This window comes from Podarcis bocagei, assembly GCF_964188305.1.
Source record: "Podarcis bocagei genome assembly, chromosome: 11".
Taxonomy (NCBI): Eukaryota; Metazoa; Chordata; class Lepidosauria; order Squamata; family Lacertidae; genus Podarcis; species Podarcis bocagei.
This window is the reverse complement of record NC_138136.1, coordinates 51,509,837-51,537,490: the sequence shown is the minus strand read 5'-3', so window position 1 is coordinate 51,537,490 and position 27,654 is coordinate 51,509,837. Positions and strand designations below refer to the sequence as shown.

Below are 27,654 nucleotides of genomic sequence, written 5' to 3'. Positions count from 1 at the left end.
TACAGTCCCTGCCTTCTTCTGGTGTACAGTCTAAATAGAATGAAACAGAAGGAAAAAGTGATGGTGAGGTAGAAGGGGGAAGAACAAGCTTGGACCATCCTTTCTTAAAATTACAGTTCTTATAAGGACCACCTGGGGTGCAGACAGTTCAGATAGCCTGCTAGTATTGCTGTGTTGTTCATATTCCTTTGCCTACTGCATTCTTGCATTATTTCATCCACTAATGTAAACTGCTTTAGGGTCATCAGCTTTGACTTAAAGTAAGACCCAGAAGCCATGTAAAGTAAGTATTTGAAGGCAGCAAGGGATTGCGTGCTCTAACCCTTCTGTGACCTTGACCCCTAGGCCAGTGTAACCTAGAAAGTGAAACTTAATGCAAGGGAGAGGGAACTCTTCCAGTTGGGTAACTGTCTAGCCTTTCTTGTTATAAATGCCCCCCAGTGTTTATAATGTACTGCCATAACAGAGTGCAGGAAAACATAAATCCATATACTTCATTTGGTGAAACAACTACAGTATTTGGCTTTTAGAAGACATCTTCTAAATGTTTTTAATATTTTGTTGGGAGCCACCCAGAGTGATTGGGGCAATATGATGATGATGATGATGATGATGATGATGAATTTATTATATGTACCCTACAATAAAACACAATACATAAAAAATTCCCTATACTTCAGATGTCTTATAATAATAATAATAATAATTTATTTTTTATACCCCACCCATCTGGCTGGGCTTCTAAAGGTCATGTAGTTATTTATCTCCTTGACTCTGATGGGAGGGTGTTCCACAGGGTGGGTACCACTACCAAAAAGGCCCTTTGCCTGGTTCCCTATAAATTCACTTCTCACAGTGAGGAAACTACCAAAAGGCCTTTGGAGCTGGATTTCAGTGTCTGGGCTGAACGATGGAGACGTTCCTTCAGGTATACTGGGCCGAGGCCATTTAGGGCTTTAAAGGTCAGCACCAACACTTTGAACTGTGCCCGGAAACATACTGGGAGCCAATGTGGATCCTTTAAGACCAGTGTTTATATGGTCCTGGCAGCCACTCCCAGGCACCAGTCTAACTGTTGCATTCTGGATTAGGATTCCTGTTAGCATATGAGAGATGTCCACTATCTGTACCTTCCAGAAACAGTTGAAAATATTTTTGTTCCAACAGTCTTTCCCAGGTAGATAAATAAGTCTTTGCCACGAGTTACTATTTTGTATGGTTTCAGTTTTGTTTCAAATGTGTTTTCTGTTTTTAAAAACTGCTTTTAATTGTTTTTATTATACATCGCCTTAAGACAACTGTTGGAGCACCACCATAGAGAAAGACCTATACCATGTGTTTCATTGGTTGCACAGCAAGTATTAAGAGAACAAGGCAGTGGCTACTATACCACTTTTTAAAAAATGAATAGTAAAAGGAGCCATAAGGCGTGTATTTAAATTCTTTGCACAGTGAAAGGACCACCAGAGTTGCTGGAGTTAGAACAGTTTATCAGCCACCTGTCCTAATGCTCTTTGTGTTGTGTTTCAGGTTCTCTGTCTGGATTTCCGCAAATGAAAAAAATATCTATGTCGTACGAAGAGAGGCGAAAGCAAGCTACTGCTATAGTTCTGCTAGGAGTAATTGGAGCAGAGTTTGGAGCAGAAATTGAACCTCCGAAGTTGCTGACCAGGCCGCGCAGCTCTAGCCAAATTCCCGAAGGGTTTGGCTCAACGAGTGGTGGATCCAACTATTCTTTGGCGAGGCATACTTGTAAGTTTCTCTCTGCCCACTCCCCCTTGATGCAAGCTGTACAGTGAAATATGTAGTGCCATTATATTCTGTTATATAGCCCATTTCAGTAACAATGGGAAAGCCTGGCTTCCTGCCATGAGAACCAAGATGCAGAGAGCAACTGGTTCACACACACTCCACCACCCCTCTCCTCCTCCATGCACCGGAGGACGAAATCCAAAACGGAAGCTTTTGATTTTAAACTATTTCATCCCAAGGAACTTCCAAGGGTTCTGAAGGGTCACAGGTCTAAGACACTGTTTAATGATCATAGCCCCATATATATGTGTGTGCATATCTGGGAGCTGTTGAAAACCACTCTTTGGTACCCAAACACAGGATCTATTCACATGCTCTTAGTACTCTTAGAACTGATCCAGGAAGACCACTCTAAAATGCCTTAAAACACAACAACTAGTTTCCCCCCCTAAACTTGTCCCTAGTTTGTCGCCATTAGCTCAGGCAGCAATGTCTTTTCTGGACTCTCCCTCTCTCCCATGTTTTCATGGAATGCTTTCATGTCCTTTTTTGCAGCGATTTTTTCGTGTCCTTTTTCTGCAGCTCTGACTTTGCTCCTTTTATCCTTGGGGGGGGGGGAGCTGGATCAAGAATTTACAATCCCACTTTTTTTTTACTAGTGATGTCTTAATAGCAAAACTGAAATGTAAAGTTAATTATTCAAAAATGCTTTGGGTGACCATCCAAACCTCTGAGAAGTTACTCATTTTTTTTTATTCCCCTAGTTTATGAATATTGTAGGTGATTACCAGAATGGTTCCACAAACCAGTGGCCTTGGATGAATTCCTAAAGGTTACAGTAATACCCTTTCATTGCATTGAATCTAATAAGGCTGAGTGCTCTTGGGTCTCGTGTATACTTTCTTTCCAGATATACCTTTGTCTCATGCTTAATTCTTAATGCAGACACCACTTAGCTGAGTTTAAATCCAGCGTTACGATTCAAATAATCCTTCTGTGTTCTTTGTATGGGCCACACTGTACCCATGACTGCCACACCTCCCTTCTTATCATTGTTAATAAGTGAAGGTGAAAGGTAGGATGGGAACAACTGTTTATAAAGACTATTTCACTGGAAAGTCTTCATTCTGCTTTGTCACCATATTCTGTGCACTCTCACATTCATCCCATGAATATTAGTATTTTAGTATTTTTTTAAAATTTGAAGTGGGAATTTAAATCAGTGCACTTCCTGTTATGATTTTCAAAATATAACATACGACCTGGCCTCTTGGAAAAACTTTATTTTACTTTGTTTTATGTTTTGTATCTGAACACCAGTGTATCTTAACGTGCTTCCATTTCAGTATCAGAACCTTTATTTCTGACCATTAGCACCCAAAAAAGGTCTTTTTGGCAGCATCTCCACTGCTGAAAAAAAGAGGCGGTGGAGGTTTAATTCAGAGATTTGCATTTCACTTCCTGCAATTCCATGCTTATTTTCTGGGGCAGGCCTATCATAAGAGCCAAACAGTCTGTTTTGTTGAGGTTTACACACTGCCATCCAGGTTCTTCCTCCACAATGGAAATGCAGAAAGAACATCTTGACAGAGTGAGGTTACTTATCATTAATTGTAGTTCTCTGAGAGAACTGAGTGTTGCCTCTCTATAATCACATCTGTTGACCCCTTTGCCTTTTCCCTCGAGTGCTGCTCCCTCATAAGGAGGAGCAGAAGTTCTCCATCTCTCCAACACAACTGCAAATAAATGATACCGCAAGCCCCTTTGGGATTGAAATTATTGGCTGCCCCCTATCTCATGTGAACTTTGGATAATACTTGTAGTAGACCATGTTCATTCTGTAAACGAGTTTCAGCACGCAAACCATAAATACTTGAATGCTTATTCCTATCCCTGAGTACTGCTAAGAATTCCGAAGATGGATTATCATTCTGAAGTAGTCTTCATAATCGCTTGATGTTTTTTAAAAAAACTTGTAGTGATTAGGCCCTGTTTGAAGAATTAATTAAAGAAGGATTCTGGTGACCTTTCCTCCCGACCCCACCCCAAAATCGTGTTGCTTCTCTTTTGCCACGTGTATACAATCAAGTCATGTGAAGGGATCACTCATACAGTTGGCTTCATCTTGACTTAGTTGTTTGGCAAACCACGAAGACCTATCCTTGGAATGTGCAGTGAAGAAAACGTGGTATCCTTCCCTATGAACAACTGCCATGTGAATTTCAATACTAGGGTTGTCCCAAGTGCTGATTGTGAACATCTAGCCTGAGCGGGCGCATGTAGTAGACACAAAGTCCAGGGACGAAAGGAGACACATCATTGCTCCAGGCCAGGATCCAATAAACAAGGTCTGGTCAAGCAGAGATGAAGTTACAGTAAGGCTAAGTAGATAAAGGAGAAAGTAGGTCCAGATAGGCAAAACAAAAGGTGAAAACAGAGGCAGGCTGTGGGGTTACTTCAGCAACCAGGAAACCCAGAATGAACAGTAAGATTGGCAGCTAGCCCTGCCCCTGGGGAGTAGAGCCTCTACTCATAAAGGGTCCCTGCCTGTTTTAGAAGCTTAGCTGAAGTCTTCAGAGCCTGAAGAAGGCAATATGACCTCTTCAGAGAGGTTTTAGCACCACAGACACCTCAGGTGGTGGAATTTCAAGAAGGTGGTAGGTGCTGAACGCTGATTTTGAGGGTACCTTCTCTTGAAGGTTCAAGAAGTCCTCTGTATCATGTCGGCTAGCAACCTCCTCCTCCCAACTTTGCAATTGTCTTTTGATAACTAACACATCACTGGTGGAGGGACTCCACCCCCCTTCTTGTATTGTGCTTAATTCCCCACCTTTCATCAGGGTAATGTCTCTGCCACCACCTATTTTGTCCTATGATGACCCCTCTCTCAGCCAGTCTGGCCACACTGGGAGATCACTTCAGAACATCTGAAACTGAAGTCATATAATTGATCCTCCTAACTCAGTATTGCCTGTTTTGAACAGCCGCATCTCTCCAGGATCTCGTATAGAACCCCGCTCCCCAAGCATGAGCTCTTCCACTGAGCTGGTCCTCTCTCCCAAGGACCAAATGTAAACCACTTTAAGCTCTTAGGAGGAGGAACAATATGTAATAAACACAAATATTGTGGAAATTCAGATCATCCTCAGTGAAAACACAACCTTAGTATGATCAAGGTGAAGGATGCCTGATCTAAAATAATGAGCAGGGGGGAAGGAGTCTGCAGCCGAACTGTGTGTTGTCCCTCCAGCAGTTTAAATTGCAATAACAATTAGAAAGTAGCTCATTTTGATAAGTATCATTGATTTACTATGATAAGATGTAAAACTCTTATCACATGCTTGCTACTGTTGTTTTTAATGCCAATTAATTGTGATATTTCTGCTCTGTAAGGAAGGATGTGATTCTTTAGGAATTCACACAGTGACCTTGCCTGACATCTCACATTAATCTCTGTTGACCTTACAAATGGTTCATGAGATATTTAATTATAAAATGCCACGTAAAGAATTTCTCATTACAGATTCACCACATCACACCTAAGCAGCAGCTAATGCTATGTTTATAAAGTTAATGGGCTGATAAATCTGAATGACTCTTCTGTCCTGAATATGAAAATACTCTGTTCGGTCATTAAAGCAGTGTATTTTTCCAACCATGTGCCATCAATATACCTATTAATGATGAGCATTTTGCACTTCAACTCAGTCAGTGTCATGTCTCAAAATTTATTATCGGGCAGTGTGGATGTTGAGCTTTTTCCAAATGTGTTGTTTATTTCCAACATGCCTGAGTCGCATGTAATGCAGTTTGAAACACAACAGACGCAACAAATCAGGCACGCCCATTAAAGGTTTAACCCTGGTAACTGACCAAGCCCCAGTGAAAGCTTTGCGGTGTCTCTGAGCAGTGGGAAAGGCCTGTCTGCATTAAGCCCCAATCAACTTGCCCTCCTCATACATTTCCCAATCACAGCCAGATATTCTGCAAGCGCTGAGAAGACAGGAACCAAGGCAGATTAAAAGAGAATTTGGAATTGACACCATCATACATCAGGGACTGGACTTATGCAAATTGAATAGAGCCATACGGAGCCCAAGAGATCTGCAAGGGAGATCCACAACATTAGCTGATAGGATAGCGTTGGTGACAAGTGTGTGAAGTGATGGCGCTACATCATGTGTTTCCATAATTACAAGTTATGGTGAAGATGGGGGATTCTAAACAGTATTTCCACTTTGTGAAGGGATTCCCTATTTGTCATTGTGCCTGTCCCACCTTCAAGGTCAGCTTTGAAACTAATTAGATGCGTTCCCTCAAGGGGGCTTTCTGTACTGACAGGGGCATGCTCCAACAGTGTTTCCATCCTGTATACCTGAAGGAGTGTCTCCACCCCCATCGTTCAGCCCGGACACTGAGATCCAGCACCGAGGGCCTTCTGGCGATTCACTCACTGCAAGAAGTGAGGTTACAGGGAACCAGACAGAGGGCCTTCTCGGTAGTGGTGCTCGGTGTGGAACCACTGTGCCCTTCAGATGTGAAGGAAATAAGTAGCTATCTTATCTTTAAAAGACATCTGAAGGCAGCCCTGTTTAGGGCAGTTTTTAATACCGTATTTTTTGCTCCATAACACTCACTTTTTTCCTCCTAGAAAGTAAGGGGAAATGTCTGTGCGTCTTATGGAGCGAATGCCTGCGGGTGGCGGAGGGGATTTGCTGCAGTCGTGAGCAGAGGATCCATGGTTCCCCTTCCTTCCCTCCTCCGTGGCTTGCTTTGCTTGCTTTGAAACAGCAAAGCAGGAGAAGAGCCGCTTAGTGGGGAGAAGAGAGGGACAGAGAGCCTGGTTACAAAGCACGGATCCACATGGATCCTTAGGATTTTTGCACAGGGTCACCCCAAATTCACAATCAGATCACATAGCATGTCCATGGCTACAGCTTGCACCAAAAAAATCACCCACCCACTGTTGACTGGGGCCGCAGTGGTGCAAAAATGTGGTTACAAAGCATGGATCCACATGGATCCTCAGGATTTTTGCATTGGGCTACTCCAAACTCACTGTCAGATCACATGTCTGTGGCCACAGCATGAACCACAAAAATCATACATCCACTGTTTCATTTAGAATATATATTTTTTCTTGTTTTCCTCCTCTAAAAACTAAGTGCGTGTTATGGTCGGGTGCGTGTTATAGAGCGAAAAATACGGTATTTAATGCTGTATTGTTTTTAACACTCGATTGGAAGCTGCCCAGAGTGGCTGGGGAAACTCAGCCAGATGGGCGGGGTATAAATAAATTATTATTATTATTATTATTATTATTATTATTATTATTATTATTATTATTATTATTATTTTATTAAACCAGGTTCTCCAACACTATGGGCATAAGCATTGTCTACTGTGTTCAAAGCAACTGCATTAGAGCCATTTTAAAGGTTTGCCTTCCGCACGTGCTGTTGAGGGAAGTGGGGGGCAGATGGAGCTCGTCAACCTGGGAAGGTAGGCTGTCTAGGAGAAGGAAAACTCTTGACGCTAAACCTCCGCTGCCTTGTGGGATATCTTTGGGAGAAGAAGGGGCTAAGGAGTAAACCCTACACAAATCCTGAGTGGAGTCCCTAAGATGGTTGAACGGCGCCTTGAACGCCTCCTTCTGGCAACTCCTGCAGCCAAGCTGGTACCCAACATATGGTCCAAAGGAAAGCAGAGCCAAGGCCAAGCAAGGCCAAGAGGGAAGTCTTATCATCTGGGCAGCCCAGGACTTCCATACACACTGCCCAGGCTTGCGCCCCGGGGAAGTCACTTGGATGCTGCTGACGCATTGGTTTGACTTCACCCTCAGAGGTGCACTCCATTGTCTCTTGAGACAGACAGATGCTAATAACATTGTTTGCTGAATATGAGTTTCTTCTTGTTAAGTGTGATAGCATTGAGAACAGAACTCTGGTTTAGGATTCAGACATGTTAGTTTCCATGTAAGATAGAATATGGTTGATAGGTGTTAAATATGAGTGGTACAGTTCATATTCTGCTGAAGTCAATAGTAGTTAATTTCTTTATTTCAGTGGTCCATTTTTTTCAGCTTTTAACTTACAGTACAAACATTTATATTAATTTGACACGGTAAGATAATTACAGCACACTGAAGTTAATATTCACATGGGGAAATGCTAAATGCTACATTCCTGCTTTTTAACAGGCTATCAGGTTTTGCTGCAGTTCTAATTATATACTGTTTTAAATATTGAGGTAAATGACCATGTTAATAGCCCTGTGAAATTAATTTTAACTAGAAATGCAGATATAAAATCTGATGCATGCTTGGGGGGGGGGAAGGGTCGCAGTTATTTCCGTCGCGCACTTCTAGATTATAAACAAATATAGGTGGAAAATAACAATTGTTTACTGTTTCCATAGCACTTTAATATAGTTTCATAGCTGGGCTAAGAATACACTTAAAGCTGGTATAGTTGGATTCTCTCCATAAATTGAAACAAGACTGAGCTAAAGCTCATTTACTGTCTTGGAACGGAATTGATCTTGCTTTCACATTTGATTCACCCACTGCAGATTTTGAGAGGAAGAAAAATAGCATTGTTAGGTCAGTTTAACTAGGCCAGAGTTAGACGGAGAAGATTGGCAAACCCGTTGTTCTAATTCTTTTCTCTTTCTTTGTGGGCAATTTTATTAGCGATTGGGCTGATTTAAATGCATTTTACTGCCTGTGTAACATAAATGTGCACGTGTATTGTTCTCCCATCCCTGCCCAGAGAGTGATGTTGCTCCTTTCTGCATCCTTGTACAGTGGTGCCCCGCAAGACGAATGCCTCGAAAGATGAAAAACCCGCTAGACGAAAGTGTTTTCCGTTTTTCGATGCGCTTCGCAAGACGAATTTCCCTATGGGCTTGCTTCGCAAGACGAAAACATCTTGCGAGTCTTGCGATTTTTTCCGCTTTCCCCCCTTTTTCTAAGCCGCTAATAACCGCTAATAGCGGCTATTAACGGCTTAGCTGCTAAACCGCTAATAGCGGCTATTAACGGCTTAGCCGCTAAACCGCTAATAGCGCTAATCCGCTAAGCCGCTAATAGGGTTACTTCGCAAGACGAAAAAACCTCTAGACAAAGAGACTCGCGGAACGGAATATTTTCGTCTTGCGAGGCACCACTGTATATTTGATTAAGGAATCCACGGGTCTGAAGGAACCATGTGCACCTTAATGCTCTAAAAGATGACACACACAAGTTGATTGCTGCCATCTTACACGTTGAGCCCTCCCATTGCTAACATGTAGAACTATTGATGAAGCAGCTGTGTTCATTCCCACTCCGTCTAGGTCAGCAGCATTACAGCAACATGCTTTGTCGCTAGCCTTAAATTGCTGAATTTCTTGATTTCCCATCTACCAGGATCAAATGCATTTCTTTCTTTCTTTTTTAAAAAAGCTAGAATTATTTTCTTTTTAGCATCTGTGATTGAGAGATCTCACTGACATTTTTATCTAAAAATGCGTATGGCTCACTCAAAGGTTCACAGGTAGACATTTGGGAACATGTTTTTGAAAACCATGAAAATTCTTGGCAGAACTGATTGGCAGAATATTCCTTTTTATCACTCCAACTCTTTCTTCTTTTAAAAAACCCAGCTTTATTTACAAACTCTGGCAGATAAGATATATTTTTTTAAAAATCATAGTATGTCAAACAATGAAGTACAATAGTGAGCCTCATCTGGCAGGCTTGTTCCAAAGCCTCAGGGTCTTTGCTGAAAGAGGCCTGTTCCTCTCTGCCAATGTCTTGATCTGCTTTAGTGGTGATACCTTGGGCAGAGTGTTTACCAACAATTTCAGCTGGCCAGGGAGAAGAGGCAGATCCAATGATGTAATGCCCTGCTTGTGTGTTTGCTTTCTCAAAGCTAAAAAACGGCACTCGCATATCCTCCAACATTCTCAAATGAAAACAGGGACGTCCTAAAATATTCTACCCCACCCATCTGACTGAGTTACCCCAGCCATTCTGGGTGGCTTCCAACATATATAACAAACATAATAAAACATTAAACTTTTTTTATAAAAATCTTCCCTATACAGGGCTGCCTTCAGATATCTCCCAAATATTGTATAGTTACTTATCTCCTTGGCTCAGGGGTGGCATAACTCCATACCCTCCAGCATTTCTCCGATGAAAATAGGGATGTCCTAAGGAAAAGTGGGACATTCTGGGTCTGGGATCAAATCAGGAACTGGGACGGCTTCTTTAAAACTGGGACTGTCCCTGGAATATACAGGCACTTGGAGGGTCTACACTCGTTTCAAGTACAAATTTCCATTGCCATGTTTCATGGCCATGTGTTTAAATTGGCAGTCCATTCTCTTCTTCCAGGAATTGTTGGTGGACTCCAAAATGTGCATAGGCCGCGACTTGCCGGCATTTTCTTTGCTTTGCTCCCATTCTCTGCTCTTGATTTCTGTACCACTGAAAGCAAATTAGTTCCTCTGGGCAAATGCTTGTCCCTTTCTAACATAACTGCATATGCTAATTGCTCTGTATAAAAAAATCATATAAATTTGCCAAATGTATCTGTTCCCTTTCCCAGACCAATATGACTTCCAGCTACCTAAAATTTCCCATGTGCTAATGTCTTTATATAACACAGACATGAGTATTTGCAGAATCTCCTTGGAGATGTAATAAATAAATAGATAAAACACATGGGATGCCCACTTCCGGTTTTCTGATATCCTTGGTCAACATAAGCAAAGAAGGCAGCAGGGCCCATTCTTCAGGCTAGCAAGAGTCCTGACAGTCGGAAGGTGCATCATGGTCAATGGTGAAAGCAGAGCTTGTGTTCAAATCCATTTATACTAGAGCAAGAATGGAGAAGGAATAGAAGTTGCATAAGCCCAGGCTTCTTGAAAAGAGGTGATTTCCAACTCCTTGCTTCTGGCAGTCACTAAGTGGATACTGGGCCTCTTTTATGGCACAGCAGATTCCTGGGCTCATCTTTGACCTCTCCTGAATATCTGGCTCTCTTTCTGAGAGGCAGGGCCAATTAGTGTTTGGGAAGACTGTCTGATTTGATCATTCCAAGGAATGGTGGATGGAGGCAAAACAGGCAACATAAACTAATGCATGTCTCCTTATGCAAAAAATGCTATCTGTGGCTACCTGAGGTGGAGGGGGGATACATATTGTATCCCGCATCAGACTGAAAATAACTAATTGCCTTGGAACCATTGCATTTAAAGGAGACAAGTTAATACCATGAAGACAGAAGAATTGTGACCAACTTGTCTTCAAGGGTGAAAGTGGACATTGGATAAGAAGCATGGCAATAATCTGACATCTCACTTCATGTTTCCACAAACCTCTCCCCTTCAGTGGTTGTGTGGTCACACAAAGTGCAACAACAGGCATTGGTCTTCTATTTTCGTTGACAGTTCTGACTCTCCTGTAATACCTAGCTCTGCTTTAAAGCTCTCCTCTCAGCCTTAACTCCAGCTAACTTAAACCCCCCTTCTTTTGATCTCCAGTTGAAAGTACAGTGGTACCTCGGGTTACATACGCTTCAGGTTACATACGCTTCAGGTTACAGACTCTGCTAACCCAGAAATATTACCTCGGGTTAAGAACTTTGCTTCAGGATGAGAACAGAAATTGTGCTCCGGCGGTGCGGCAGCGGCGGGAGGCCCCATTAGCTAAAGTGGTGCTTCAGGTTAAGAACAGTTTCAGGTTAAGAACGGACCTCCAGAATGAATTAAGTACGTAACCAGGGGTACCACTGTATCCAGAATCTGCAGGGGGGGGGGGAGTGAGACAGCAGCATATGTCATTGTTTGAGTGATGCAATGGTCATCCTGCAAAGTTTCATTTACAAGGATCTCCATTAGAAAGTACAGGAAACCAAGGCTAACATAGTATTCATATACTTCACAACTTTGTTAATGTTCCCTATTGCTTGTGGTTTATTTTCTTTCTCTCCTTGAGGAAAATGTTCTAAATCTGGGCTCCTTGTTTGGGTCTAAATGTATTCAGAGTCCGTCCGTCCCGTCCCCCCCCCCCCCGTAAATGAAAGGACTTCTTTAACAGTTAATTGACTACGGTAGTGATTGGAGTTCAACCTTTGCAGGCCTTGCGTAACAGCAATCAAATTTTTTTGGACCCATTCACGATACAAGAGCAGGATTAACGGAGCAGGATTTTGAAAAACATATTGCTAGCATCCTATTTGTCTTCATTTTATTCTTCACTGAGCCCCAATATTTGTTTACAGTTTTTTGAGGGGGGAAATGCACCAGAAATCTTCATTTGCAAGCTTGCCCAGTAATGCTCTTGTAGCATAGATGGGATAAGCCACCTTTAAAACGTATACCCTTGCTCCTTTTTACAGTAAAGCCATAAAAAGCTGGCAGGCAAATAAAGAGACGGATCTTAAGCCTCTTTTAATAAAACAATTAAAGTAATAAAGTAATCTCTTACTGTTTTATTAATTTCATTGGTAGAACATAAAGGGCTTTGGGTGAAATCTTGAAATCAATTGGAGTCTTCCCCTGGGGTTCAAAAAGTCAAGATTTTATCTCGTATATTTGCACTTATGAGCACATATTTAAGTTTCATTTTAGGTGATAGCGACAAAAATCAGCAAAGGTTAAAGCTAGTTTTCTAGAGGATTATAGGAAATAGGCTGGCTGGGGCTTGGCGAAGCAAGGGAGGTCTTCGCAACTGCAGTTAAAAGACTAGGATTGTGAGCTTTGTTTCCCACAGCCTCTTCCTGGAGTGAGTACCCTCTCACCAGATGTTCCCATGCCTGAGTGATGTTAACCATGGCTAAAGCTAACACAACCAGGCTTTGAACTGCATATTAGGAGAGTTGGTCAGTAGGATATGGTTTTGTGTAGGCTGGTATGAAAGATATCTGATATATGAAGTACAGTGGTACCTCGGGTTACAGACACTTCAGGTTACAGACTCCGCTAACCCAGAAATATTACCTCGGGTTAAGAACTTTGCTTCAGGATGAGAACAAAAATCGTGCTCTGGCAGTATGGCAGCAGCGGGAGGCCCCATTAGCTAAAGTGGTGTTTCAGGTTAAGAACAGTTTCAGGTTAAGAACGGACCTCCAGAATGAATTAAGTTCTTAACCCGAGTTGTTGTTGTTGTTTAGTTGTCTAGTCGTGTCCGACTCTTCGTGACCCCATGGACCAGAGCACGCCAGGCACTCCTGTCTTCCACTGCCTCCCGCATTTTGGTCAGACTCATGCTGGTAGTTTCGAGACCACTGTCTAACCATCTCGTCCTCTGTTGTCCCCTTCTCCTTGCGCCCTCAATCTTTCCCAACATCAGGGTCTTTTTCAGGGAGTCTTCTGTTCTCATGAGGTGGCCGAAGTATTGGAGCCTCAGCTTCACAATCTGTCCTTCCAGTGAGCACTCAGGGCTGATTTCCTTCAGAATGGGAAGGTTTGATCTTCTTGCAGTCCATGGGACTCTCAAGAGTCTCCTCCAGGACCATAATTCAAAAGCAAACCCGAGGTACCACTGTATATATAACAGGGATGGAGAAACCTGTGACACTCCCAGTGTTGGACCACAACTCCCATCATTCCAGACCATCAGCCGTGCTGGTTAGGGCTGATGTGGTCCAACAGCTTTTGGAGATCGACAAATTTCCCATCCCTTCTATAAAAGTTTGGGTCAGCAGAGAAGAGTTTGACTCAGCATTGTTTCTATATAAAGCTTCTATGATTACAGAGGTTATATGGCTGGGCCAAGAGCAGCAGCTCCTTGTCTCCTTTCTAATTCCCTTCCCTATAATGTCAAACTAAAACATTTGATGTGGAGGCATTGTGTTGCAAGCTTCAGTGTCCCCATTCCAGTTTATTGGCTTCTGTTTACAGGGGTGGAGAAGCTTAACAGCGACATGGCCCTTGGATCACATGCTCTACTTCGCTCCTATACGTGCTGCTTTTGTGCTGCCTATTGTTGTTTTTCCATTTCTGTAGCTTTTTAAAATGTTCCGGCTTTAATTGTTTTGTTTTACTGTTTTTTTGTTTTACTGTAATTTTAACTTTTGGTGAGCCACCTTGGGAATCTCCGCAAGTCATTTAAGCAAATCGGTGGTTATACTAGATTTTATGAAAGGGGGGCAGAGATTCCATGTTTCTGCTATTGCTTTCAGAAGTAGCCATGCAAACCCTTCACCCTCAGATGGCTGAGATGTTGGTGGGTGTTTATAGAGAGAGAAAGAGACTGTGTAGTCAAGTACTGAATCCAGAGGTGTTACAGACTTACCTTGCTCTCCATAGTTTGATTCATTAAAACTTGGCATACAAGGATAACTGTGATTGACAAGGATAACTGTGACAAGGATAGCTGTGATTTTAAAGATGAATGGGAACCCTTTACAAAGTATTTAAAGAAACAGCAAAATGAACTGGACTCCTTGGCAGGTTTTGAATAAACATTCACAAACTTCTCATTGATAACATCTAGATAGATAAATTAAGGATCAGTAAAGTTTTGTAACATGCAGAAAATAACATACAGTGGTACCTTGGGTTACAGACGCTTCATGTTACATACGCTTCAGGTTACCGACTCCGTTAACCCAGAAATAGTACCTCAGGTTAAGAACTTTGCTTCAGGATGAGAACAGAAATCGCGCAGCAGCGCCCCTTTAGCTAAAGTGGTGCTTCAGGTTAAGAACAGTTTCAGGTTAAGAGCGGACCTCCAGAACGAATTAAGTTCTTAATCCGAGGTACCACTGTATGTTATTAAACCAGAGAGAGGAGCTGAGGGAATTCAGCGGGGGGTTATATTTGGGGGAGGAGGGAGGGGAAATGGGGGGGGGGATTAAGGATGATATGTTTTTTGATAAAATGTTATGTTGAAATTACTAATAATTTTTTTTAAAAAAATTGGCATACTGAATTGTTGCTAATAATTTCACTGAAGAAGATAATGACTGAAATCTGTATGCCATGTTCTTGAAGTTGCACTGGTTAAATCTATAGGGTTAACACTTCCTTTTATTTTACAGGCTTTATAATTAAATTGGGGCTTGTATACAGATCTTTTAACCTAAACATCATTTATTAGTTCTGGGGAAATTCATCTCTTCCCCCCCCCTCCAAATTCCATTCAGAAAGGAACACCCGGGTATTATTTGGACGTAATCAAAAACCATAGCAAGGAAGACTCAAATTGCCAAAAGTTCCCAAGGATAGTCGGCTCGTTTGGTAAACAGCTGCCAATTAACCAGCTTTATTCTGTGCTGCGCCATTATTGTTTGCGTTATTTTGCAGATTCATCGGCACATATAGCATATTGTAATCCTTTGATCTATTATGTAAACTTGTTAATAGACGCTGGGTAAATAGGAAGGCGCCAGCCATCACACGGCCTTGCTAATGCAGTCCTTGGCTACTGTACCAAGGCCAATGTATTGGCAGATTTGCATTAGCATAGACACTGCTCATCCTGCACTAGATAATGGACTCAAAGGTTAAGAGCAAAGGATCGCAACAGCCCCGATCAGCGGAGCTTTTCTAGGGCTAATTACCTCTTCACTGCGCTGACTCTAATGTGACATGTTTATTGCCTTAACTAACAACTCATTAGCTTAGTTGATGTTTTTGTCAATATTAATTCGTTCATTTAAGCCAAGTCAAAGCTTAAACAAAGATGTCCAGACTGAGAAGTGGGCAGCAGAGTGACTTTTGTTTAGTTCATCTTTTTTTCCCCTCTCTCTCCCCTTAGCTCAATTTAAACAAGATAAATGTTGACAAGAGAAATATTTAGAGTGTCTGCAGGTAGTAGGTGTTTACTAATGTGCTAGTGTTCAAGGGCCAAGGCGCTTTATTTAAATAAGGGGGGGGAGGCTTAAATGATTTGAGAGCGGAATGTTTAATAAATTAAAACGCACACTTAATGGGTCTCTGGAAGAGCTATTTGAAAACAACTCTGGCCTCCAATAGGTTAAATTTGGGTCCCTGGGAAGATGTGCGGATTGGCTGGCAACTTCTCGGCTGCTAAATATGGCAGGCAGTTTGTTCAATAAACAAAAATAAGAAGCTGGGTTTTGAGAACTGCCTGTAGGAGGGAAAAAACATAAAAATCAATACTTTATCTCAACCACAGCAATAAGTAGCTAAATGAATGATATTAAAAAGAGCTACTGTATAATAGCATCGCAGTAATGATCAATTACATTTATCTAGGAAAGTTACTTGTTTAGCCCTCATTCACATTTTACTAATGGATGATTGCCGTAGTTCATTATTTCAGCGTCCTTCATTTGAAAAGGAAAATAATCCATTACAAGATTCATTATCACAATTTCAGTATGCATAATCTGGACGTGGGAATAACTATGGCAGAGGCTTTTTCCTTTTTTGTTACATAGGGGCTGCCCAGTGCTATTTTTCTAGAAAAAGAGGTGCCAAAACTCAACAGGAATGGCAATTGCGCCCACATGAGAGGTGCCGGAACCCATCTGAGAGGTGCTGGAACTGAGTTCCTGTGAGTTCCCCTTGGGGGAAAGCCCTGGGGCTGCCCTTGTGTTTAAAATAGTGGGGGTGAGAGAGGAGACCATATTAATTTTGCATTTAACAGGCTGGAAGCTGATGATGTAGCACAGTATAGATCGGAAGGCTCCCAGTCACTTCTCCTAATTGAATGTAGCTGTTAACTCCAGTGCAGTAAACATAAATGAAAATGTGGGGTTTATTGTGTTATCTGTAGAAAGCCATAAACGCTCAGAGTGCTTTTCACCTCCCTCTCCTTCGTAGGGATGGGGAACCAAAGCAATTGGTGCCCATAAAGCTGCAAGAATGCAGGAGATCACCAGTGTAGGGCAGACGTAATGGCAATATACTGAAACGGCGACTGTGTGTTGTGGCCGTCTGTTGTAAAACTGTGTGAGGTCATGGATAAATCAGGAAATTATTATTATTGTTTTTAAAAATGGACTATTTGGACTGCCAGCAAGCCCCACCCGTAAAGTGGGGGGGGGGAACGCCACAGAATATAATGTCCCGATTAAAAATAAAGAAATGTGGAAACGTTAGTGCCACACAAATATTTAAGCATAATCTTTAAAAGGCAGTCTAAATAGAAAGCAGCTCAGGCTTCTGAACTTTGGGAAAACATTGCTCTGGAAGCTGCCTACTTTGGCTTAGTTCCTTCTTTGGGTGAGAAAGAAGCTTTTTTACTTCCCTGTTCACCATGGGAATTTTTTTTTTTTTTAAAGTTATAGCTATAAAAAAAATATTCTTATGATGGGTGAGCTTTGAGGGCATAGTAGCAAAAAATGTTTACTAAATTTCAGATAAATAGGTCCAGGGGTTTTATTGTACTGAGTACCATTAAATTTTCCTTTTCCTTTCCTTTCCTTTCCTTTTTAAAGAACTATTTGTAGCTCTTTCATTTTGGCAAAAGTTTATGAAATTTGCAAATATGGTACCCCCTTCTGAGGAGGATAAACCCTGACACATTTCAGTGGTTTTCATACAAATACTGTGTTTCCAGTTTTGGGGTGGTTCTTTTTTTTAACCAACTGACTTAATTTCCCCTAATTATTTTTTGTGGCAAATCTGTATAAAAATAGCATACACGGGAGAGATGGCATTGGCTAAGAAACCTGCCAAATTACAGACAGATCTGTCCAGGTTTTTGTGTGTGCGGATTTTGGTGGGAGAAGTAAAAAAAAAAAAGTTTTGCTTCCCTCCCTGTGATTATGTGAGCAATAACTTTATCGTGAAAATGGGATATATTGTAGAGGTTCCTGAAGGAATGTAACCTGAAAATTTTGGAAGGAGGAGCACAGGGGCCAGGGAGTTGAGTTGTTATGTTCACTAACTAGAAAACTAAGAGACAAGGACAATAAAGACTTCAAAAAAGATTGGGATCAGTTTATGTTGTACTTAGGAAAACATTGTAAAGAAGTCAACTCACTAGCAGGGTTTGAATAAACACTTACAATTAAGAAAACAAGTATCAAAGTTAAGATGCAACAATGGGGAAATAATAAAGGGTAAGATGTAGCTTGGGGGGGAAATGGTACAAAAAGAATAAGAATATAACAATATTTAATTAAAAGATTATGAAATTAAGGTAGAATAAGACGGGCAGGAGAAGCAAATATTTAAAGATCAGAAGAGGAAGTTGAGGGAAGTCATGGAGGGGTGATTGGAATCCATATATTTTCTTTGTGATAATAATGATTGTGTTGAATATAAAATTGGATAACTCAATAAAATAGAATCAGTTTGATTCCCTCCCCCTCTTTCTTTTTCCTTTCTCCCCCTGTGAAGAGGCTGCATCCTAATGTTTTAATGTTGTATTTTAATCTTGTTTTTAAAATTGTATTGTAATCAACTTGTTTTTATAATTGGTTGTTAGCCGCCCTGAGCCCGGTCTTGGCTGGGGAGGGCAGGGTATAAATAAAAGTTATTATTATTAAAACTATTTAAAAAGAAGAAGATGTTATGTTCACTCAGTTGGCACCAAATGTGACAGCGTCATGGATCCCTTGGTAGAAATGACTTCTGCTTATGTCTACAACTGAGAACCTTTCCCACATCCAAGTAAGCCGCCCCGTGATCTTCGGATGAGGGGCAATATGGGAATTTATTTTTTTAAAAAAAATACGAGTTCCTTCTCCTGTAAATTTGTGGACAGTGGACAAATTGTGCAGCGTAAAACCCGGCCATTCTGTCTGACCCCAGCAGTGGTGGGAGAGCTTTGTTCACTTAGCAACACTTAAAATAAGTGGCCAGTCATTATTAATTCATCTGGCATTCTTTGTAATAACATAAATCTTAGTGAACTAATTTGGTTTTAAAGTGCTTATAATAAGGAATCTCCAGAGGTTGCAACCATAATTGAGCTACTAATTAATTGCAACGTTATTTTAATGTGGCATTCTTTTCTTCGCTTGACTCTTCATCCGAGGATGTCAGCAGCCGTTTTGGCAACCGTTTCTTCTTTATCTACACTCAGCTCTATTGTCCATGTACGCACAGCGTGGCGGAAAGTTCTTTTTGTCCAGTATTGGTTTGGCAGTGTGGTCATAAAAGAGCCACGCCCACCTTCAAGCCAAAGCCAAGATCTACCATGTATGATCAGCGAAGAAAAGAGTTATAAGGAAGAAAGATCAGGTGTTGTAGGTTTCTCTAAACCAGCCCTGTGCTTTGCAAAATTGTAGCAAAAATTAAGGCCCACGGGTGAAGACTATGGATGGGCAATACAGTGGTACCTTGGTTCTCAAACTTAATCCGTTCCAGAAGTCTGTTCCAAAACCAAAGTGTTCCAAAACCAAGGCGTGCTTTCCCATGGAAAGTAATTCAAAATGGATTAATCTGTTCCAGACTTTTAAAAACAGCAATTTAACAAGAATTTTACTATCTAACGAGACCATTGATTCATTAAATGAAAGCAATAAACAATGTACTACAGTCACACAATCAATCAGTAGCTGAACTGGGTTCCACACAGTCACAAAAACAAAACTAAAAGAGTTGCAAAAACAAAAACGCAAAATAAATAGCAAAAACAGACAGACCTCAGTGTAACACTCAAAATGGAAGTATGGCGCTCAAAACGGAGCACGTTCGGCTTCCGAAAAAAGTTTGCAAACCGGAACACTTACTTCTGGGGTTGCAATGTTTGGGTTCCAAGGTGTTTGAGTACCAAGGTGTTTGACAACCAAGGTACCACTGTATCTGGTTTTCAGCACTGTGATATATCGCCAGCTAAAAATCATGATATACCAATGTATCACGAATAAGGATGGAACCACGTAGAGTCTTTGGCTGGCTTCATGGTTTTTGCCTGCTCTTGTGATTCACGGCCCCCTGCGTGAGGGTGGGGAGAGCGGAACCAACAGAATTAAAAGGAGTTGCGGGAATTGAGAGAAGCATTGGCTGGCTTCACAGTTTCCCCCACATTGTGATTTTTGCATCACACACAAATCATGATTAGCGATATATTGCCAGTTCAGTTTCATTGAACTTAGTGGCGGGAAAATAAGACGAGCTTCAGTCATTTATTTTAATGTGCATGCAGGCTGGCATGGATTTAAAGGTTAGAAACAGCAACATGAACCTGTGTTGGATAAGCCATGAATGTGATGTTAATTGTCAGGTTTTCGTGATCACAAATGAATCCAGTTCTCTAGGCGGCTTGTAAAATAAAAGCAAAGAATATGCAATATTTAAAATGCAATAATTAAAACAACAAACAACACAAAACTTTCCCTAGAAGAGGCAGAAGAAAGTAATTTGCAGCTGAGTTCAAAACCAGTTAAAAAGAGCAAGATCAGGGCTTTTCCCCCAACACTAAGTTCAGTGAAATTAACAGGCACTGGTGTGAGAGAGGTTTCGCTGATGACTTGCCAACTGACACCCCTCCCTAATAAAGCACCACCCTCCTGGTCTTGAAGACCTACTTATTTTCACTGGATTGTTCATTATTCTCTATTCTGATATTTCAACCTTTGGGTTGATAATCATGTAAAAAAAAAAGGTATCTAGTTTTCTCTTCGATCTGCAAGCATATTTATTATTGCTGCTTTTATTAACGGGAGGTTTTGTATTATTTTCTCTTTTATTTTATCATTTGAATTGCATTTTTATCTGTTGCTTTGTGAACCACCTTGAATAATCTTTAGACAGAAAGGTGACCCATAAATATTATAAATTAATAACATAAACACATTTACCGAAATCCTTTCTACGAATGTTCTGCTTCTGAGTTTTCGATATAAGGTCAGGGATTTGTACTGAGAGGGAGAATACTTGTAATTTTATTATGAATGGACAATGTAATTCAAATTGTTAAAACTTTATAAAGGACATATAGTTCATTGATATACAATGGAACCAAGGAAGGGAATAGGGGGAAGTCAATCTGTTTTGGTTTTGGTTTTATCTTTATTATTGTTTGTTTGTTTTTGGTATTGTTGGAAAATTAATAAAATGTTATAAAAAGGGATTTGTACTGAGAGGGAAACCTCTTAATCTGTCTGCCGTTGAAGAAGGAACTGGGGAAGCAGTGTCTCTGAGTAAGAAGTTGTGTTTTGAAGAAAATTAAGTGTGTGGCTGTGCAGCATATTCATCAGACACATTCATGGGGTTAAGATTTAAAGGCTAGCTAGGACATCTTCATCCCACTCCTGCGCCATTACTCACTAGAATTAAATCTCAGATTGCACCATTCATGCAGATTGAAAGCACTGCTAGTGGTTTCTCGGATGATGTCACCGGCATGTTGTTAAGGAGTCGTTAAAGACCGTGCATGTATTCTCATTAAAGTCTTGCCTTCTTCCCCTTCCTCCACCGCTGCATTGAAAGCTGATTAGAAAGCAGCAGACATTATGGCAAGAGCTGTTTTATCTGTTTCGTTTGCTTATTTTAAAGTTGGGTTTTGAGTAGTGTTGGGCGAACAAGCAACAGGTTCCTTCCCTCACCTCATCTTTAGTTTTTCCAACCGTTCACCGGATATTCTCAAGAACACAGGTCTTCCAGAGTATGTGATTTTAGGGTGGAGTTGCTTGTTTGGGGAAAGAGGGGGCTAGGGAAAAGTAAACCTCAAGGAATTTGCCCCCGTCTTCCCTCTGCCTCTCCTTGCCCCGCCAATTACACACAAACCCTTCTGAGGTGGGTTGGAACTGGTGCTGAGAGATTGCTAGGAACAGGAGAGTGCTTACCTGCTTCATCCTTAAGGCTTCGCCATCTTGAACATGCTCAAAAATGCATTTCTTACCAGAATCCATAAAATTTGTAATTTTCCCCATCCACACAATACATCAAAAGCACTGTCATGCTGCCTTAAACAGTCATGGCTTTCTCCAAAGAGTCCTGGGAACTGTAGATTGTTAAGGATGCTGAGAGTTGTTAAGTTTCAATTCCTGAAACGGTTTAATGGTCAATCCCTCTTCCCAGGGGACTCTGGGAATTGTAGATCTCTTGGGCAGGGGGCCTCTCTAGATCATAGTAATCTGTGTTTGATCTCTTTTTCCTGACTCTGGCTTTCTAATGTTTCTTGTGTGGCAGGCAAGGCCTTGACGTATCTTCTGCTGCAGCCTCCCAGCCCAAAACTTCCGCCACACAGCACCATCAGAAGAACTGCCATTGATCTCATAGGACGAGGGTTTACCGTATGGGAGCCTTATATGGATGTCTCTGCAGTGCTGATGGGCCTATTGGAGCTCTGTGCTGATGCTGAGAAGCAACTTGCAAAGTATGTACTTCACCCAATAATTTGGGGCGTGTTGTCGGGGGGTAGTAGTAATTGGTTTTGTTTCACGTGGTTTTCATTGAGATATCCAGTAGCACCAAGGTCTAGGGGGCCAGTTACACGTTGCCAGAAAAGTGGGTTTGATTCACACATGCAAACACTCACACACAAAAAGAGGATAGCAATTTGCATAAAATCAGCATATGGTAATTTATATAGAATCGTAGAATTGTATAGTTGGAAGGGGTCTTGAGCGCCAACTAGTCCCAACTCCCTGCAATGCAGGAATCTCAACGGAAGCATCCATGACAGGTGGCCACCCAATCTCTGCTTAAAAAATCTCCAAGGAAGGAAAGTTCACAATCTCCCGAGGGAAACTGTTCCAACTGTAGTAGATAGGTAGCCGTGTTGGTCTGCCATAGTCAAAATAAAAAAATTCCTTCCAGTAGCACCTTAAAGACCAACTAAGTTAGTTCTTGGTATGAGCTTTCGTGTGCATGCACACTTCTTCTTCAGTGTGCATGCACACGAAAGCTCATACCAAGAACTAACTTAGTTGGTCTTTAAGGTGCTACTGGAAGGAATTTTTTTATTTTGTTCCAACTGTCTAACCACTCTTGTTGTCAGAAGGTTCTTCTGTTCAGTCGGAATCTCCTTTCCTGTAACTTGAAGCTATTGGTTCAGGTCCTAGCTTTCAGAGCAGGAGAAGAAGAGTTTGGATTTGATATCCCGCTTTATCACTACCCAAAGGAGTCGCAAAGCAGCTAACATTCTGCTTTCTCTTCCTCCCCCACAAAAAACACTCTGTGAGGTGAATGGGGCTGAGAGACTTCAGAGAAGTGTGACTAGCCCAAGATCACCCAGCAGCTGCATGTGGAGGAGCGGGGACACAAACCCGGTTCACCAGATTACGAGTCTACCGCTCTTAACCACTACACCACACTGGCTCTTACACTGGCTTACTCCATCTTCCATGCGACAGCCCTTTAGATATTTGTCGACGGCTACCATATCTCCTCTTTTCCAGACTAAACTTCCAAGTTCCATCAACCATTCCTCATAGGACTTGGTTTCCAGGCCCTTGATCAACATGTATAGGTGCAAATTTAGCAACAATTATTAGGATTTTAATAGGAATACATTATATCTCACCATAGTGGGGAAAACACCAGGGCCTTGTGTGCCTGCCCCATCTAGTGACCAAGTGTTGCCCATTGTTGATGGGCAACATCAAAGCTCCTGCTCTTTTTATGGTTCAAACACATGTTCAAAATTAGTATGTTTTGTTGTGCACTTTTGACGTATTAGGTGTGATCTAGTGTGATCTCTTACGAAACCTGACACCCATCTTTCAAATATGGCTCCATACTGCATGTAAAATGGGAAAGAATCAATACCGTATTTTTCGCTCTATAGGACGCATTTTTCCCCCTTCAAAAATGAAGGGGAAATGTGTGTGCGTCCTATGGAGCGAAGACGCCATAGCCCCGTGACCCTCTCCCGACTGGAGAGGTGACACGCGGCTATGGCAGGAACCTCTACAGCCCCGTGTCACCTCCCCAGCCGGAAGAGCGCGTGCGGGGAGTGTCTGCAAGCCTCGCGCACCCGGCGGGAGGTCCCACCGGGTGCGCGAGGCTTGGGGCGGCAGCCTGTCGCCCGAAGCACGGGGAGCCCTCGGGAGGGCTCCCCCTGCTTCGGGCGAGTGTCTGCAAGCCCGGCAGGAGGTCCCACCGGGTGCGCGAGGCTTGGGGCAGCAGCGGGTGCTTGCGCGCACCTAGAAGCTTGGGGCGCGCTGAGCTCAGCACGCCCCAAGCTCCTGGTGAAGCGCAGCGATCCGCTAGCCCTGGGAGAGCCCCGCGGCTCTCCCAAGACTAGCGGACTGCTTGCGCGCACGCAGAAGCTTGGGGCGCGCTGAGCTCAGCACGCCCCAAGCTCCTGGTGTAGCGCAGCGATCCGCTAGCCCTGGGAGAGCCCCGCGGCTCTCCCAAGACTAGCGGACTGCTTGCGCGCACCTAGAAGCTTGGGGCGCGCTGAGCTCAGCACGCCCCAAGCTCCTGGTGAAGCGCAGCGATCCGCTAGCCCTGGGAGAGCCCCGCGGCTCTCCCAAGACTAGCGGACTGCTTGCGCGCACGCAGAAGCTTGGGGCGCGCTGAGCTCAGCACGCCCCAAGCTCCTGGTGTAGCGCAGCGATCCGCTAGCCCTGGGAGAGCCCCGCGGCTCTCCCAAGACTAGCGGACTGCTTGTGCGCACGCAGAAGCTTGGGGCGCGCTGAGCTCAGCACGCCCCAAGCTCCTGGTGTAGCGCAGCGATCCGCTAGCCCTGGGAGAGCCCCGCGGCTCTCCCAAGGCTAGCGGACTGCTTGTGCGCACCTAGAAGCTTGGGGCGCGCTGAGCTCAGCACGCCCCAAGCTCCTGGTATAGCGCAGCGATCCGCTAGCCCTGGGAGAGCCCCGCGGCTCTCCCAGGGCTAGCGGACTGCTTGCCGGCACGCAGAAGCTTGGGGCGCGCTGACCTCAGCCTGCCCCAAGCTTCTGGATTAGCGCAGGGGTCCGCTAGCCCTGGGAGAGGCGCCCGGCTCTCCCACGCTAGCGGAGACCTTGCCGGCACGCAGAAGCTTGGGGCGCGCTGAGCTCCGCACGCCCCAAGCTCCTGGTGTAGCGCAGCGCACCTGGGGGGGGGGGAAATAAAAATTTTTCCCTTTATTTCCCCCCAAAAAATCTAGGTGCGTCTTATGGGCCGGTGCGTCTTATGGTGCGAAAAATACGGTACTTTTTATTCCTTGCCTTTTCGTTAATCTCCTCCAATCAATCTGCTTACGGTAAGACAAAAGTCCTCTTCAGGCAGGTACTTGAAGAGGATACGTGTGGGAGACCAAGCTCGATTGTGACTGCTAGGTATGCAGTCACAATCACGCACCCATGTGCACACCAGTCGTGCCCCATGCCACACATTTGCCTTGCACATCTACATCTGTATGCATGTATGGTTTCTTCCGTGTGAACAGCAACTTTGATTGTCCAGGGCTTCTGTTCGCATTCATATTGGAGTGAATCCATGGCCAGCAGGGAACGCAGCTGGTGTGTGCATTGATATCAAAGGAACATTGCTAGTGGACCGGATCCCACTCGCTTCACTTGCATGCCCTCTTCACGCATGTAAGATGCATGAAGAGGGTTGTATTCTCTCTTACTCTTTCAATTTAGTGCTAGGGCAGACTGGCAAGCATAATATTACAGTAAATAAATATTTACTGTAAGGGACGCGGGTGGCGCTGTGGGTGCCTAGGACTTGCCGATCGTATGGTCGGCGGTTCGAATCCCCGCGGCGGGGTGAGCTCCCGTCGTTCGGTCCCAGCTCCTGCCCACCTAGCAGTTCGAAAGCACCCCTAAGTGCAAGTAGATAAATAGGGACCGCTTTATAGCGGGAAGGTAAACGGCGTTTCTGTGTGCTGCGCTGGTGCTGGCTCGCCAGATGCAGCTTCGTCACGCTGGCCACGTGACCCGGAAGTGTCTCCAGACAGCGCTGGCCCCCGGCCTCTTAAGTGAGATGAGCGCACAACCCTAGAGTCGGACACGACTGCCCCATACGGGCAGGGGTACCTTTACCTTTAGGGCAGACTGGCAAGCATAATATTACAGTAAATAAATATGAATAGCTAGTTCCATACAGCAGTTCTAAAACTGATAACTCGGTCTTGTTGTGCAGGTTGAAGAAAATGACTTCCTTTATGACCCTTTAAAAAGTACACCATATTTTCTAAAAACAAAAAACAAAAACAAGGTTTTGATTAATATTTTATTTTCCAGATTACTTTGGGAAAGGGAGATCCACCTGCTGTAGTTTTTAAAGTATAGTAATGCCATATATATATATATATATATATATATATATATATATATATGCTTGCAATCTTCTTGGATGTGTGGGTTTTGTTTTGTTTTTTCCTTGCCTAGGTAAAAAATATTTCAAGACAACCTTTTTCCATAGATAGATAAATAGATAGATAGATAGATAGATGTGGGGAAAATTTCTTAAATGTACACTGTGCTCAATCTCACATTCTTCAGTTCAAATAGATAGCAAATACAGTCAATTAAAATGATGAAATCAGATCATCTGTATAAATGTTTTGAGTTTCATTGCTTAAGACTTGTTTATTTCATGGAAATATGTGAACAAGTTATATCTTATAAACAGATGTATCTGATAAATCCTTGGAGTAAAGGCAATCAATATAACCATGTACTTTTTTATATATAAAAAAGGGAGGTGGGAATATAGTGTCAGTGGGTGTTTTCATTGTGAGCACAACCTTTCCTTGTAAGATGAAATATAAAAAATATTGTTCAGCTATTAGGATGGTCAAGTGCTTTAATTCATAGCTGCTTTCAACTGCCTCTTAAAACCCACAGGGACATTTTCCTGCACTATTGGGCAGGATTGTATTCTCTTATATAGATACATGCCTGCTTTTGTAAAAAGCGTTGATAATTGCTCTTCTGCCCACATCCTCCGTGATGAAAAAGCACGATCTCTGATTACTGTTTTGTTGGCCAGTTAAAATTGTACTTTAACTTGGGGGAAAATCAACACATTTGGGTGTTCACTTCTTCCCTAACACAACATAAGTTTGCCAGGCAATTTTTGTTATTCTAGGCAGAAGGCCAGAACAACGACAACAAAAATGACACCAAACTACAGACTTGCATTTTTAAAAATTACATTTCATTCCTGTATATGCATGGTTAATCATTTTAACTTTGATTTAGTTGCCCTGATTTTTATAAGCAACTAAAGCAGAGCATGCCAGCTCTCTAGTCACAAATAGATTTATGCCACTTAATAAAATCAAAGTGTTCTAAAATCATAAAATATAACGTGTAGGTGAAAGCCTATTATTGCTCCTTGCTATTTAAAAATTATATGAAAAGTTTGTTCAGAGCTGACCATTTGTTAATTTTTGCTTCCGATTCAAAGTCTGTTAAGCAAACTTTGTTTCATCTTTTTCTTTAATCCATTTGTTTGATGCTTGTAGCACAATATGTCACCATTCTTTCTGATAGCAATATTTTTATTAGTATTACTATTAAGAATATTTAATGCCTCTACCCTCTGTCTTCTGCTTGGTGAGTACTCAGAGCAGCTTACAAAAACGGAAATAATACAATAAATAATAATGTACAATACATAAACCACATAATTAAAAAAAAGAACTTGCTAAAAGCAGAAATCATAAAAAAGTTAAGTAGCAGACTATATTTTGGTTGGAAAAAGAACACTCCGGTATTACCCTCTAGTTCTGCTGCAATGTTAGCAATTCATGTGCCTTGCCCAAAGAAAAAGACAATAAAGTCATCTCTGTGACAAGAATGTGTTTTGATCTGTGCACTCCTAGCTCAAAAATTATATTCTGAGGCATGTTCAAGCATCTGAGAATATAAATGTCATGGATGAGACAACACACTCTTGCACGTATGAGAATGACAGTTGCACAGTTTTCTCTCAAGCTCTCAGTATACTTTCCCCCTCTCATACTGCTGATGAATTTTCCATGCATTCATTTTAATTATTTATGGAGCAGATAACAGGCAAAACGAAGAAGATTGAAAAAAACTGCATTTCTGCCTGCAGCCTTGGCACTGCAGTTTGCCATGAAAAGAAATTTAGATG

At 42.4% G+C, this 27,654-nt stretch overlaps 1 protein-coding gene across 4 annotated transcripts in view; it reads left to right on the top strand.

Moving 5' to 3' along the window:
- The window catches only part of WDR7 (WD repeat domain 7), a 221,194-nt gene that overhangs the window by 119,985 nt on the left and 73,555 nt on the right, over positions 1–27,654 (top strand). For all 4 annotated transcript variants that reach the window (XM_081212629.1, XM_081212627.1, XM_081212628.1 and 1 more), the window contains 2 exons: positions 1,531–1,752; positions 21,802–21,988. In XM_081212629.1, the coding sequence (XP_081068755.1) occupies positions 1,531–1,752; positions 21,802–21,988 (409 nt within the window). The remainder of the gene's footprint in view (positions 1–1,530; positions 1,753–21,801; positions 21,989–27,654) is intronic.